At 48.7% G+C, this 13,575-nt stretch overlaps 1 protein-coding gene and 1 long non-coding RNA gene across 3 annotated transcripts in view; one reads left to right on the plus strand and one right to left on the minus strand.

The window, feature by feature from the left end:
- Positions 1–1,304: 1,304 nt before the first annotated feature.
- Positions 1,305–4,701, minus strand: LOC139180214 (uncharacterized). Of its 2 annotated transcripts, none has more exons than XR_011564530.1 (2): positions 4,154–4,701; positions 1,305–3,027 (listed from the first exon to the last, which is right to left on the minus strand). It is a non-coding gene; the product is annotated as an uncharacterized lncRNA (long non-coding RNA). The 2 variants fall into 2 exon arrangements; XR_011564529.1 differs by lacking the exon at positions 4,154–4,701 and adding an exon at positions 3,845–4,131.
- Positions 4,702–4,867: 166 nt separating this feature from the next.
- Positions 4,868–13,575, plus strand: part of WWC2 (WW and C2 domain containing 2) — a 152,984-nt gene continuing 144,276 nt past the window's right edge. Inside the window, exon 1 of the mRNA XM_070781702.1 lies at positions 4,868–5,403. Coding sequence (XP_070637803.1) covers positions 5,273–5,403 — 131 coding nt within the window. The 5' untranslated portion in view covers positions 4,868–5,272. The remainder of the gene's footprint in view (positions 5,404–13,575) is intronic.

Below are 13,575 nucleotides of genomic sequence, written 5' to 3' on the forward strand. Positions count from 1 at the left end.
CCGGTCTTGGGTCCTTGCACGCCAGATTCAGCCTGGAGTCTCCAGCACCCATGTCCTTCTGAAAGCCCGCTGGCCCTGCCATGCCGGTCCACTTTGGAATCACGTCCTCCCATCTCAACCCCATCCATTTGCCTTACCGATCATTTTCGTCATGTATACCGCCTTGATGAGACCTTCCTTTCCGACAGCCCCCACTCGCTTCATTTACTGTCTGAATGCTCCCCTTGACTCTAAGGAAGCATACACGAGACTGTGTTCTTTAAATTTTATGACTGGCTCCATCTCCAATGAAGTTAGCAAGAAAAAAAAAAAGCTGTTTTCATGGATTATAAAGTTGGACTGGGGAAAAATGCAAACTAAAGATGGCGAAAGGAGAATGGAACCTTATTTTTTTTCATTATGTAAGAAAGAATGTAGATGAATTCCTTACAAGCAAGCGTCTTTTGCACCTTACTTTTTTTCCAGTATATGTATATATACTGGATTAAAAAGAATCCTGGGCATCCTTCCTTATCAGCAAACAAATTTTTACGCAATGCTTTTTAAGTGCCCGCTGACTATGGATAATTCATTTGTTTTGTCCCTTAATGACGGACACTGGTGATTTTTCCAGCTTTGCTATTATAAGCATGCTACAATGCCCATTCTTGCATATCTAGGGGAACCATCTATAGGTAAAGTAGTAGCCCTGAGGGACTCACTGGTGGTCCAGTGGTTGAGGATCCACCTGCCAGTATAAGGGACAGAGATTCTTTCCCTGGTTTGGGAAGGGTCCACATTCCTCGGGGCAACCAAACCTGTGTGCCACCCCTACTGATGCCTGCCTGTACTGCACCAAGAGAAGCCGCCACAATGAGAAGAGCAGCAGAGAGCAGCCTCCACTCTCCGCAACTGAGAAAGTCCTGGCGCAGCAACAAAGACCCAGTGCAGCCAAAACTAAGTAATTTCACATATCGTGGAACTAGGATTGCTAAATATGTATACATACTGGACTAAAAACATATATTTCAATTTGGATAGATATAACGAATTCTCTGCTGAAATAATTTTCACTCTCCACTCTCATTTTTGATACCACTCAATTTCCTGCCACCCAGGATCTGGACATTGACATGGGAGCTTTGTTTAATGGCAGCTCATCCCCACCGACTATCAGTATTGGAGAACATTGCAAAGCTGGGAGAAAAGGGAATTGAAGGCCAGAAAACCGGAATAATCTGGGATCTGGGGCAAGAGACAGACAGCATCATCCTTCTGAACTGGAACCAAATGAAATCTAAATGTATCACCTATAAAATAGTGGATAATCTTCATGTTGATTTTATTTTTAGAGATGTGAATATAAACAAAATGAAGCATCATCATCTTAACCCCTAGGAACTCTCTGAAGGGGTGGTACTAGGTAAACTGAGTGAAATCAGAACAGCAGTGTGAAAACTTGATCGAGACTAAACCCTGCAGAGGAGCGACTTTCCTTTCTATCATCCGAACTGCTTTCGTGTGACCAAATGTTCCCTGTGCCACCCAGTGGGGGAGAAGAAGTGAGTTTGTCTCTTAAATGCTTTCGAGTTTTGTTTGTCTATTTAGGGTCCCTTTTTGAAGTCCTGGGCTTCCCTAGTGGCACAGCTGGTAAAGAATCCACCTACAATGTGGGAGACCTGGGTTCAACCCCTGGGTTGGGAAGATTCCCTGGTGAAGGGAACAGCTATCCACTCCAGTATTCTGGCCTAGAGAATTCTACGGACTGTATAGTCAGTCCACAGGGGTAGCAAAGAGTCGGACTAGACTGAGCCACCTTCACTTAAGTCTTAGATTTATGGAACAATAAACAACCATTGACAGCTGTGTGCTATTTTGGATTCCCCATCCATTTTAGAAGTTGGGTAAGAATACTAACTTATCTGAAAGCTTATCAAATTTGAAATTAACCGAGAAGTATCATGCAGTAGTTTATCCCAGTGAAACAAACTAAATTGTGGCCATGGCAAAGTGTGTCACTTTTTTCTCTAATAGCAGGATGCAGACATTTTAAATATAAAACATGTTTTCTGTTTAGGGGAGGGAAGCATATCAGAAGCAAGGTTTAAAGAATGGCTTGGCTGGGTTGCCAGATGATGTTATTGTTAATAGTATACCATGACACAAGTCCCTGGTGGCTCAGAGGTTAAAGCGTCTGCCCGCAATGCGGGAGATGCGGGAGATGCGGGTTTGATCCCTGAGCTGGGAAGATCCCCTGGAGAAGGAAATGGCAACCCACTCCAGTATTCTTGCCTGGAGAATCCCATGGAGGGAAGAGCCTAGTAGGCTACAATCCACAGGGTTGCAAAGAGTCGGACACGACTGAGCTACTTCACTTTCACTTTCACTTTACCGTGACACAAATTTTGACCATGGTAATGGGCCAATTTAGAGCAATCATGGTGGAGAGATTTGACAGAATGTGGTCCACTGGAGAAGGGAATGGCAAACCACTTCAGTATTCTTGCCTTGAGAACCCCATGAACAGTATGAAAAGGCAAAATGATAGGATACTGAAAGAGAAACTCCCCAGGTCAGTAGGTGCCCAATATGCTACTGGAGATCAGTGGAGAAATCTGATGCTGGGAGGGATTGGGGGCAGGAGGAGAAGGGGACGACAGAGGATGAGATGGCTGGATGGCATCGCTGACTCGATAGACGTGAGTCTCAGTGAACTCCGGGAGTTGGTGTTGGACAGGGAGGCCTGGCCTGCTGCGATTCATGGGGTTGCAAGGAGTCGGACACGACTGAGCGACTGATCTGATCTGAAAACAAAGCTCCTTCACTCAGTAGCGTGAGAGATTAGTTTTAGTCCTATCTTTTCCCCAGCATTCAGAAGTATAACCTTAAGCTTACACACTAGGATGGCCCATCTCACCTGGAATAGGGCAAAGCTTGCCCTGTGGGATCACTTCCTGAGGAATGGAGTGAGGCTGAACAAGGGGAGCAAACGGGGTCTTCCCTTTGTCATCGGTGAAGCCTGGCTTCCTGGGTGTACACAAGGAAGACCTAGAAAGATACAGAAAGTGAATTCATCTTGGATGGCTACCTTCCCTGCCTCCTGCACCCTCGGGTAGCTCCTGAGTGCAATCCTCTGTCTCTAGAGTGTCTTATGGTAAAAGTTTCTACTCAGATGCTCCAGGTACGGATACAACCCCGCTAAGGCCCTCGCCCGAGAAGGCAGGTCCGGTCCTCACCACGAAGCTGTTCCAAGCCCCTCAGCCTCCATCCTTACTCTGCGGGACCAACCTCCTCCTCCTCGGAGATGGACCACTGACGCCCCGAAGACCTAGAGGACCAAAGGCCGTCCCCACCTCCAAGGCGGCTGCCACACTAACGGGGGCAGCTCCGCGCCCTGGGGAACCTCAATTAACTTGACCTCCTTACCCGTGGGTGAATCCAGGAGGGGAGGCGGACGCAGCTGCAAACCCCCCACCCCCACCCCGAAAGCCCTTGCTGTGCGCTGTGTCCCGCGCAAGGTGGGAAAAAGTCTACGTATAAGGCGGCAGGATTAAGTGAATTCACACCTAGTGGTGAAGGACTGATCCCCGGGGTCTTTCTTCCTTGATTCCCGCCCGCCCCGTCCCCCCACTATAAAAGCAGCTGCTCAGTAACCCGGAAGACTCTGAATGGTGGGGACGGTGGTGCAGGCCGGGCTGGAGAAGAGTTGGGGGACTGGGAGGCTCCCTCCGAGACGGAAGGGCTGGGGGACGGGAGGCGCAAATGCTGTGGGTCTGGGCCCTGCCAGGCCTGCTGCCCGTGGCCCCGTCCAGCCCGGAGCCCGACGTCCGGGCCCACCAGGACGTAGTAGCTGCTGAATAAATACTTGTGGAATGAGAGAAAGTCCGCGTTCCTTCCCGGACACGTCCAGGGGCCGGGCCGCCGCGGTTTCCTTCCAGCGCGCTCGCCCACACCTCCCCGGGCGGCGGCTGGGCTCAGGGCCGGGGACTTCCCGGGGCGGGGGCGGACGGAAGGGGCTGGATGCCCGGGGCGGGCACGTCCAGCGCCGGGCCCCGTGGGCCGAGCGGACGTGGACGACGACCAGGGCGGGGTGGTCAGCCGCTTCTCCGGGTTTGGCCCGAGTCCTCCCGGCGGGGCCCCCCAGGTGGCAGGGCGGGTCGCGGCGCTCTCGGACCTCGGGACTCGCTTTCGCTGTCCGCCGCGAGGCCCGCGGGGCCCCTCAGAGCTCGCAGGTCCCGAAGGGCCGGGCGCCGTTGCAGAGGCCCCCGGACGCGCTTTCCGGCGCCGGCGGGGCTTTTCACACTTTCTACCCCACCCCTCGCCCCGGGAACCGCCCGGGGAACCAAGAGCGGGTGCGGAGCGCCGCGCGGGGGACCCTTTTGTGCCCTCGCTGTTCGCTGGGACCTTTTGCTTCCGAAGGGAGCCTCCCCACATCCCCTTCCTCTCGGGGAAAGTCTTGAGTTTCCCTGGAAGTCGCAAAGAGGTGGAAGGAGAGGGCTGCTGGGCGCTCTCTCGTTAATTTTCCGTCCCGAAACTCGTAAAAAAATAAATAAATAAACCCCAAGCGTTCGGCCGTAGGGAGACTTTGAGGGTCCGGAGGAAGCAGCGAGCCGTGCATTCCTTCGTCCGCCTGCCTCCCACCTGGCCCACAGCTCCCCTCCCCCGCTGCCGCCGACGCCCGACTCGGGCCGGCGCCCAGGCCCGCGCGCAGAGCCGCGGGAACGGCAGGGTTAAGCCCTGGAATGTGGCGGCGAGGAATGTGCATGCAGATGAGCCGGGCGGGGGGGAGGGGGCGGGGCGATGGGCGGGGCGGGCCCGGAGGCGTGGTGAGGGCGGGTACGGGGCGTGGCGAGGGGCGGGTGCATGCTAATTTGACGCAAATGAGAAGCCCAGTCGCCGCCGCTCCGCCGAGCTTCCCGGATCCGAGCCCAGACGGCGGCGGCTCGGGCAGCCTGGGCGCCGCGACCCTCGGCGGCCGTAGAGGGACGGGGAGGAGGAGGAGGAAGAGGCGGAGGCTGCGGCGGCGATCGCGAGGAGGAGGAGGCGGAGGAGGGTTCGCTCGCCCGCTCCGACGCAGACATGGTGGACTGATCCCCGGCGGGGGCCGAGAGCAGGGTTTCCTGAGACGCCCTCCAGTCCCCTCGCGTGGCCCCCGCCACAGCCCCGCGGGCCCCCAGCCCTCGCCGGCGCCCGGATCTGGGGTGCGGCGGCCGGGCCCGGGCAGTCGCGTTCCCGCCGCGTCCCGCGCCCGGTTCCCCTATGGAGGCGCCGCCCGCCAGCGAGGCCGCCGACCATGCCTAGGAGGGCCGGGAGCGGGCAGCTGCCGCTACCCCGGGGCTGGGAGGAGGCCAGGGACTACGACGGCAAGGTCTTCTACATCGATCACAACACCCGGAGGACCAGCTGGATCGACCCCCGGGACAGGTGGGCGGCCGGGCCGCGGGGCGGGCGCGGGGACCCGCCTCGGGAGCGCGGCGGCGGCTGTTGTCCGGGAGACCCGGCCGAGCGGCGGCGCCCGCGGCGCGGGGGGCGTGGGGCGCGCGGGGCGTCGCCTGTCCCCGGGGGTTGCTGCCGGGAGGGGTCCCGGGGAGAAGGCGCGGGGACCGTCCGCCCGAGCCGGGGCTGCGTCAGCCCGGCCAGGCGCCCTGGCCCGGGGGGCCCGCGGAGAGCCGCCGCAACCAGGCTCCCCCTTGGCCACCACCTTCCCGAGCGCCCCGGGACCTTGAGACGCTCGGGGCACGGAGGCGAGGGTGGGATCGACGCCCTGGGCGGGCGCTGTGTCCAGTTAACGGACCCAGAAGGGCCACCTGAGCCCTGCTCGGAGCCCGCCTCCGCCCGGAGTTGACCAGATGGAGGCTAGAGGGCACACACGGCCTGGGTGGCGGGGCGGGGCTCGGGGCCTCCCGAAGGAGGAAGGCCCGAGCGCCAGGTTGGGGGTGACCCACTGGCTAGGCCACCTGTGGCATCTCTGAGGGCCGTTCTTGGCTTCCAGCCTCGAGTGCACTTTCTTGACCCGGGGCGTGCCCGCAGGCAGGCCGGAGGCCCGGGGCGTGTAGGGGGTCCGGGCACCCTTCCCCGCTGGACCCAGGTGGTGGGTGCAATTGACTTTGCCCCTCAGATTCTGCAGACGCGTGTTTGGGGGTTTGCTGCCTGGTGTTTATCGTCACCTGAATACTTGAACTGCCTCCCAGATCTTGAAAAGGCAGATTCTGTTTTGAAATAAGAAGTGGTGACATGAACCATAGAACTGAACCTTGATTATTGAGGAACTGGCGGACTTGAGCTTAGCATGTGTTCCTGTAAGTTTTTAACACACTTTTTATTCCTGCTCAGAACCAAAGAGGAAAAACATAACATTCTAAGAAGTTTAGGAGCTGAAATTTAACTTAGTTCACAAACATTGTTTCTCTCTTCCTTCACCCTTAAAAAGAAAATGTATCATAGTTAGATTTTTAGAAGAATCATAGGAAAGATTTCTAATAGTAAATTTGTAAACTATTAAGGAAATATTCCTGCTTATAAATTTAAATAATATACCATTAGGGAAAATTCCAAATCTTGGATGGTTATCATTTCTGAATTTTCTTTCCACCTTTGTGTGTTATTCATACTTTATGTTCTCAGTTACTTTTATCCTAAGAATATTGTTTTTGAATGCTATTAAAGAGCAGTTATAAGAAAGTCACAAGTGGCATTATAAATTTATGGAGCAATCCTTGTTAAATTATCCATGAAGGTATCAGTTTAGGTTTCCCTCTTGAAATGAGAAAAGACACCTGTGCTGAGGTCACGTCTTGCTCCAGCCTGGTTGCCTGTTGCTGGCTTGATGAAAGTTATGACAAGCATCACACCTTCACAGTTTCTCCAGGCGTGTTAGCTGTTGTCATAAACTTCACGCTCCAAGCCAGTTATTGCACTTTGAAACTACTTAACAGATAGTAAATGTCAGTGATGATGGTGTTCACCCAACAGTGGCTTTTAAGGCACCTGTATAAATACTTGACTTTAACAGTCGTAGGGTCATTCTTTCTGCTTTCTGATACTTGGAGTTTCAGGTTATTGCAACTTCAATGCATTCTTGAAATATTTAGGCATTTGAGATTCTCTTCTGCTTCAGTTTACATTATTTGTCAATATCATCTCTCTTGTGTTTACTAATAAGGACTACAAGACTATGTAATGCCTGGGTAAAGCAAATAGAAAGTGAAGTAAAATTATATGGCTTGGCTTATCTTTATCACCACTTCTTAAACAAGTTAAGCATGTCTTTTACTTTAAATTGTTAATGGATTAACAATTATCATGAACTCTGTTTTCAGGAAATGTGTAACCACTTCATTTGATGGGGACAAACAATTTTGACTAAGGTGATTTGTTATTATTTCAGTTTTCCTTGAAGCTGTTGTACCTTTAAGTATTTATAAATCTGACTGGTTATAAATATTTCTGGATTTCAATAATAAGAGTTTTAAAGATACTCTGCAAGATCCGAGTCAGAGCTGATATACTTAGTTTAAATTTGGTTGTGTTTTCTTTTAGGGCAGTGAAGTGTCTATACAGTCTTGCTCACTAGTGTAGAAGATGGTCAGAGACATTATTTGAAGGAACCTGTGGGCAGTTTTGTTACACACTTACCAAACATGTGGGCAAAGAGGTGTCATACAGGTCAATTGGAGTGTGCCCCTTCTTTTTGCAGGATCAAATGAGAAATCCTGGAAGAAAAGTGACTTGATAAACTGTGGGTCTGCAGTACTTTTTAACTTTTAAAGCCATTATGATTATTTACCCATATTTATGTTCAGAAAAATAATTTTGTGTTTTTAACGCTCTACCAGAATCTGTAAGGTATTTCTGATTGCATAGGTGATTATGCAGATGTCTTGGAGGAAGAATGGGGGATTTCACAGGAACACAATTTTATTAAATCAATGGTGATTTTTAACATATTGAAGTATTATTTTAAATGCTTTTAAGCTTTTGGAGGTTGATGACACAATGCAGACTCTGCTGTGACGTGATCAGAGCTCTCATCGCTCTACCTTTATTAGCAGAAAAAAAAGCTCAGATGAGTATCTGAACCCCTCTGAAGCTGCATTTTCACCTCTAAAATGAAGATCATATCACCTGTCCCATAGGAGTATCTTGGGTGCCCACGATGAGGGCCCAGCCAAAGAGGACTAGTTGTAGTGTTGTTATTCCAGTTCAGGAACCCACTGGTCGTTCAAGGCAGCCCTGGAAAGAACAGATGTTCTGACACACATTTTCTCAGTGTTTATTGTGTGGGAGCCTCCGCACTAAGCTCTTTAACTGTGATCTCATTTTATCCTGCCAGTAGTCCTGAGAGGTGGGTGTCGTTCTTATCTTCCAGTTACAGTTGGGGAAATGGAGTCACAGGGATCATTGCTGTTACACGTGGAGTGGGAATTCGGAGCCAGAGAACCGGACTGTAGAGTCTGTGCCCTCTGTCTTTTCTCTAGACTTACTGGACATCTGGTCATGCTCAGGGGTCTTTGCGTGGAGGACAGCCTCTTTGCCTAGGATTGATTTCTTAGGCTGATTGACCAGTCTTTTTTTCTTTTTTACTTTTACTTAATTTTTTTCCATTCTGTACAGTTTTTAAATGTTGCTTCCACGTATAGTTAATACACAGTATTGCCTATATTCCCCATGTTCTACAGTACATCTGTCAGCTTGTCTTACTCTCAATCGTCTATACCTTTCACTCTCTCAGCTCTGTGTTGCCGCCCCTCCACACTGGTACCCAATAGTTTGTTTCTGTGAGTCTGCTTCTTTTATGTTGTAGTCACTAGTTTGTTCTGTTTTTTTAGATTCATGTATAAGTGATATCTGGAGAAGGCAATGGCACCCCACTCCAGTACTCTTGCCTGGAAAATCCTATGGACGGAGGAGCCTGGTGGGCTGCAGTCCATGGGGTTGCTAAGGGTCGGACCCGACTGAGCGACTTCACTTTGACTTTTCACTTTCATGCATTGGAGAAGGAAATGGCGACCCACTCCAGTGTTCTTGCCTGGAGAATCCCAGGGATGGGGGAGCCTGGTGGGCTGCCGTCTATGGGGTCGCACAGAGTCGGACACGACTGAAGCGACTTAGCAGCAGCATAAGTGATATCATATAGTATTTATCTTTCTCTATCTGACTTATTTCATTTAGTGAAATACCCTCCAAGTCCATCCACGTTGCTGCAAATGGCAAAATTTTGTTCTATTTTATGGCCAAGTCGTAGTTCATTATACATATATATATATATATATATATATATATATATATACACACACCACGTCTTCTTCGTCTATTCATCTGTTGATGGACACTTAAGTTATTTTCACGTGACCCATCTTTCTTGGTCTTCAGAGGATCCTGTCAACTATGTAGGATTCTCTGATGCCTGAGCTCACCACACAGGGCGAATGCCTTGGGAGTGTGGGCTGGGGACCCGTCAAGCTGACCCCACTGAACCACGGAGCTGGTCCAGCTAGAACTTGGCAGTTCAGTGTTCTCTTGAGCACGTTAGAAGTTCATTTTGGGGAAGAGTTAAGGGCTCCATATCAATGTGAATAGATTACAGTTTTACTGTAACAGCCTTGACTTTGCCCTTCCTCTCCCCTTCCCCGAGTCCTGGGGAAAACTTCTCCGTGTCCGTGATTCCTTGGCAACCCGCCCCACCCCAAGTGAACCAACTGTTCTTTTGCAAGTCTGCTCCCTCACTCACCTCTTATTTTGCTCAACTTAGGCCCCCTTTGACCACACCAAATGGTGTTTATGGTGGGCCATAGATCATGGCCAAATGGCCCAATGCTTAAAAAAAAAAAAAGCTAGTCCATGTTTTCTCCTATTCAGTGAAGGAGAGAAAGGTGGAGTGTTGGATTTATTTGCCTCTTGGAGGAGTAGGTGGCTAAGGCAGACAGGCATCAGGGCCAGGATGAGTGGTTTTACAAACTCCCAGGGGAATTCTGTTCATTTTCTGTCCTCGAATTGGATGTTACAATAACTTTGTCTTGTTGAACTTAAAAGATTCATCACCACATAAAGCGACTTGGTAAAGAACCCGCCTGCCAATGCAGGAGACTTAAGAACTCGGATTCGATCCCTGGGTCGGGAAGATCCCTTGGAGGAGGGCCCAGCAACCCACTCCAGCATTCTTGCCTGGAGAATCCCATGGACAGAGGAGCCTGGTGGGCTACGGTCCATGGGGTCACAGAGTCGGACACCACTAAAGCGACTTAGCACACACTCAGGCAAAGCTGCTTTACGTTAAAACGGGCTGATGGGCCATAATCTCTGGTTTATGGCTTGCATCAGACGTTGAGCAGCTTGTGCTTTCTGACTGGCGGGAAAAAATCCTGGGGATTGGGAGGGGGATATAGGAAGAGGATGTCAGCTGGGTATCACCGGTGTCTAAGTTACCCTTTGGCTCTCCACACCCGGCCTAACCAGTACCTGGTTACGCTCTATGGAAACTCTGTGTTATCTTTCTTTCAAAGTCAAAGCAAGTAATTTTTCTCAACTTACTGCTGGAATGTGAATTCTTCAGTATTGCTCTCTCTTTGTCCTTTGTATCTGGTAGGTGTTAAATGAACATTGGTTCTGTTGTTGTGTAGTCGCTAAGTCGTGTCAGACTATTTTGCGACCCCATGGACTGTAGCCCACCAGGCTCTTCTGTCCATGGGATTTCCCAGGCAAGAACACTGGACTGGGTTGCCGTGCCCTCCTCCAGGGGATCTTCCCAACCCAAGGTTTGAACCAGCATCGCCTGCGTTGCCAGGCAGATTCTTTACCACTGAGCCACCTGGGAAGCCCGATGAAGAAAGTTTGTCAAGTTAATGAAAGAATACAATTGGAGCTACTCTCGTTTCCAATTTCTTACTGTTGGGTTTTCAAAAACTATACCCATAACCACCAACAACCAGAGACAATTGATTTTCCAGTTAGATTAAAAATAATGAGAGCATTAAGCCACCGCATTTTGACTAACAGCATAAATATGTGAATTACTTATGAGAGCAAAGAACACAAAATCAACCCCAACTGTCTTGATCACAGTCGCCCTTGTCATAGATGGCTGGGGATTGTCCCTCTCCGGGCCTTGTCCAACTCTGAGTGCAAAAGTACTTACTGTGATTTGAGTGATTATGGTATTTGAAGTGTGGAGAGGTTCTTAGAAGAAGGTTTTTTTTTGTTGTTTTTTTTTAATCTCTCTGGGAAGCCCTAATTTAAACATAACTATGTTGTCCTCCAAAAGTTCCCAGCAGAAATACTTCTTGTTTTCAACAGTTGGCTGTGATGCTTGCTGGAGTGAGCTGTGGTTGCTGAGTACACAACTGAGATTTCTCCCATGACTTTTACTGGTCCATAGATTGCAGTTTAATTTTGTTAGAACTCTCAGGAAAAGAATTGCCTTTTCCAAGAAAGACTATTATTTATGAATAGGCAATTGATTGATTCTTAGCAGCAAATCACTGAAGTTGTGAGCTACATAATCAAACACTGTGATATGCGGCCTGCAAACCAAGATCTCGCTTTCCTGTGGGTGAGCCCTGATGAGTCATGCTCCGCCTTCCTCTAGGGCTTGGACCTGTTGCCCTGTGGATGGCTCATGGGTACTTTTTCTGCGTGGACGTCTATAGGAAAACCATGCCCCCACTGTAGAGGAGTATAGCCAGCCTCATGGAGCCGAGGTGGGATTTGAACTGCACTAGCCCTGATGCAGTGTAAATCCCTAGAGACCGGGCCCTGGTCCTGGGTACCGCCCCAGTCCCATAAACTGGACTGAAATTGGTTGAACTGATTTCCTTTTTGAATTTTGGGCTGATTTCTTCATCCATTTCTAAAACTCTTTTAATTCGAAAAATCACCACAGAAATATAAAGAAAAGGAAAAGGATTTTTAAAGGCATGGAAACAGTGGCTGACTATATTTTTGGTCTTCAAAATCACTGCAGATGGTGATTACAGCCGTGAAATTAAAAGACGCTTACTCCTTGGAAGGAAAGTTATGACCAACCTAGACAGCATATTAAAAAGCAGAGACATTTCTTTGTCAACAAAGGTCTGTCTAGTCAAGGATATGGTTTTTCCAGTGGTCATGTATAGATGTGAGAGTTGGACTATAAAAAAGGCTGAGTGCAGAAGAATTGATACTTTTCAACTGTGGTGTTGGAGAAGACTCTTGAGAGTCCCTTGGACTGCAAAGATCCAACCAGTCCATCCTAAAGGAAATCAGTCCTAGGTGTTCATTGGAAGGACTGATGTTGAAGCTGAAACTCCAATATTTTGGCCACCTGATACAAAGAGCTGACTCATTGGAAAAGACCCTGATGTTGGGAAAGATTGAAGGCAGGAGGAGAAGGGGATGACAGAGGATGAGATAATTAGATGGCATCACCAACTCAATGGACATGAGTTTGGGTAAACTCCAGGAGTTGGCGATGGACAGGGAGGCCTGGCATCCATGGGGTTGCAAAGAGTTGGACACGACTGAGCGACTGAACTGAATGACTATGTATGTAAGTTGTAAGTTAAAAAGATTCCCCAAATATGTAGCTTCAGAATATTTTCAGTGTCTTTAGTGGTTTTTTCCCCAGCTATTAATTTTTTACTGTGATAAAAACATCACATAAAATTAGCCATTTTAAAGTGCACAGTTCAGAGGGTTGTTGTTGTTGGTTTTTTTTAGTGTGTTCATAGTGTCGTGCAACTGTGATCATTATGTGATTCCTGAACGTTTTTATCACCTCCAAGAGAAACCTGGTACCCATTAAGAGTTCAGTCCCCATCCTTTCTCCACCCCAATGCCTTTGGAAACCCCTAATCTACTTTCTGTCTCTATATTTTTGCCTAACTGGACATTATAAATGGAGTAATGCAGTACACTTCCTTATGTGTCTGGCTTCTCATATTTAGCATAAGGTTTTCAAGATTCATTCACGTTGTAGCCTCTACCAGCATTTCATTCCTTTTTGTGACTTTATTTATTTATTTTTTTTGTACATGCATGTTAATAGCAGTTTTATTCATAATAGCCAATAGTTGGAAATACCCCAAGTGTCCATCTTTTGGTGAATGGATAAAAATTTGTAGTATTTGATGTAATGGAATACTACTCAACAACAAAAGAAACTACTGATATACACAACCAAATGGATGAATCCCAAGAGAATTAATGCCAAGGGAAAGAAGCCAGACACCAAAGACCACATGCGGTATGATTCTATTTATATGGAATTCTAGTAAAGGCAAAACTACAGTGATGGAAAGCTAATCAGTGGTTTCCAGGCACCAGGAGTTGGGAGCAGTGGGTTAACTGCAAAGGTGGACCTTTTTGGAATGCTGGAAATATTTTATATCATGATGTGGTAGAGATTATATGACTATACATGATACTGTGCAGGGCACTGTGGGGCTCCTCAGCACAAGGCTTTGTGTCCCCCATTTCTTTTTTTTTTTTTAATTAATTAATTAATTAATTAATTTTTTTTTTTACTTTATTTCCATCCTGAACCCTCCTCCCTCCTCCCTCCCCATACCATCCCTCTGGGTCGTCCCAGTGCACCAGTCCCAAGCATCCAGCATTGTGCAT

Source organism: Bos indicus, chromosome 27 (genome assembly GCF_029378745.1).
Source record: "Bos indicus isolate NIAB-ARS_2022 breed Sahiwal x Tharparkar chromosome 27, NIAB-ARS_B.indTharparkar_mat_pri_1.0, whole genome shotgun sequence".
In the NCBI taxonomy this organism is placed as follows: Eukaryota; Metazoa; Chordata; class Mammalia; order Artiodactyla; family Bovidae; genus Bos; species Bos indicus.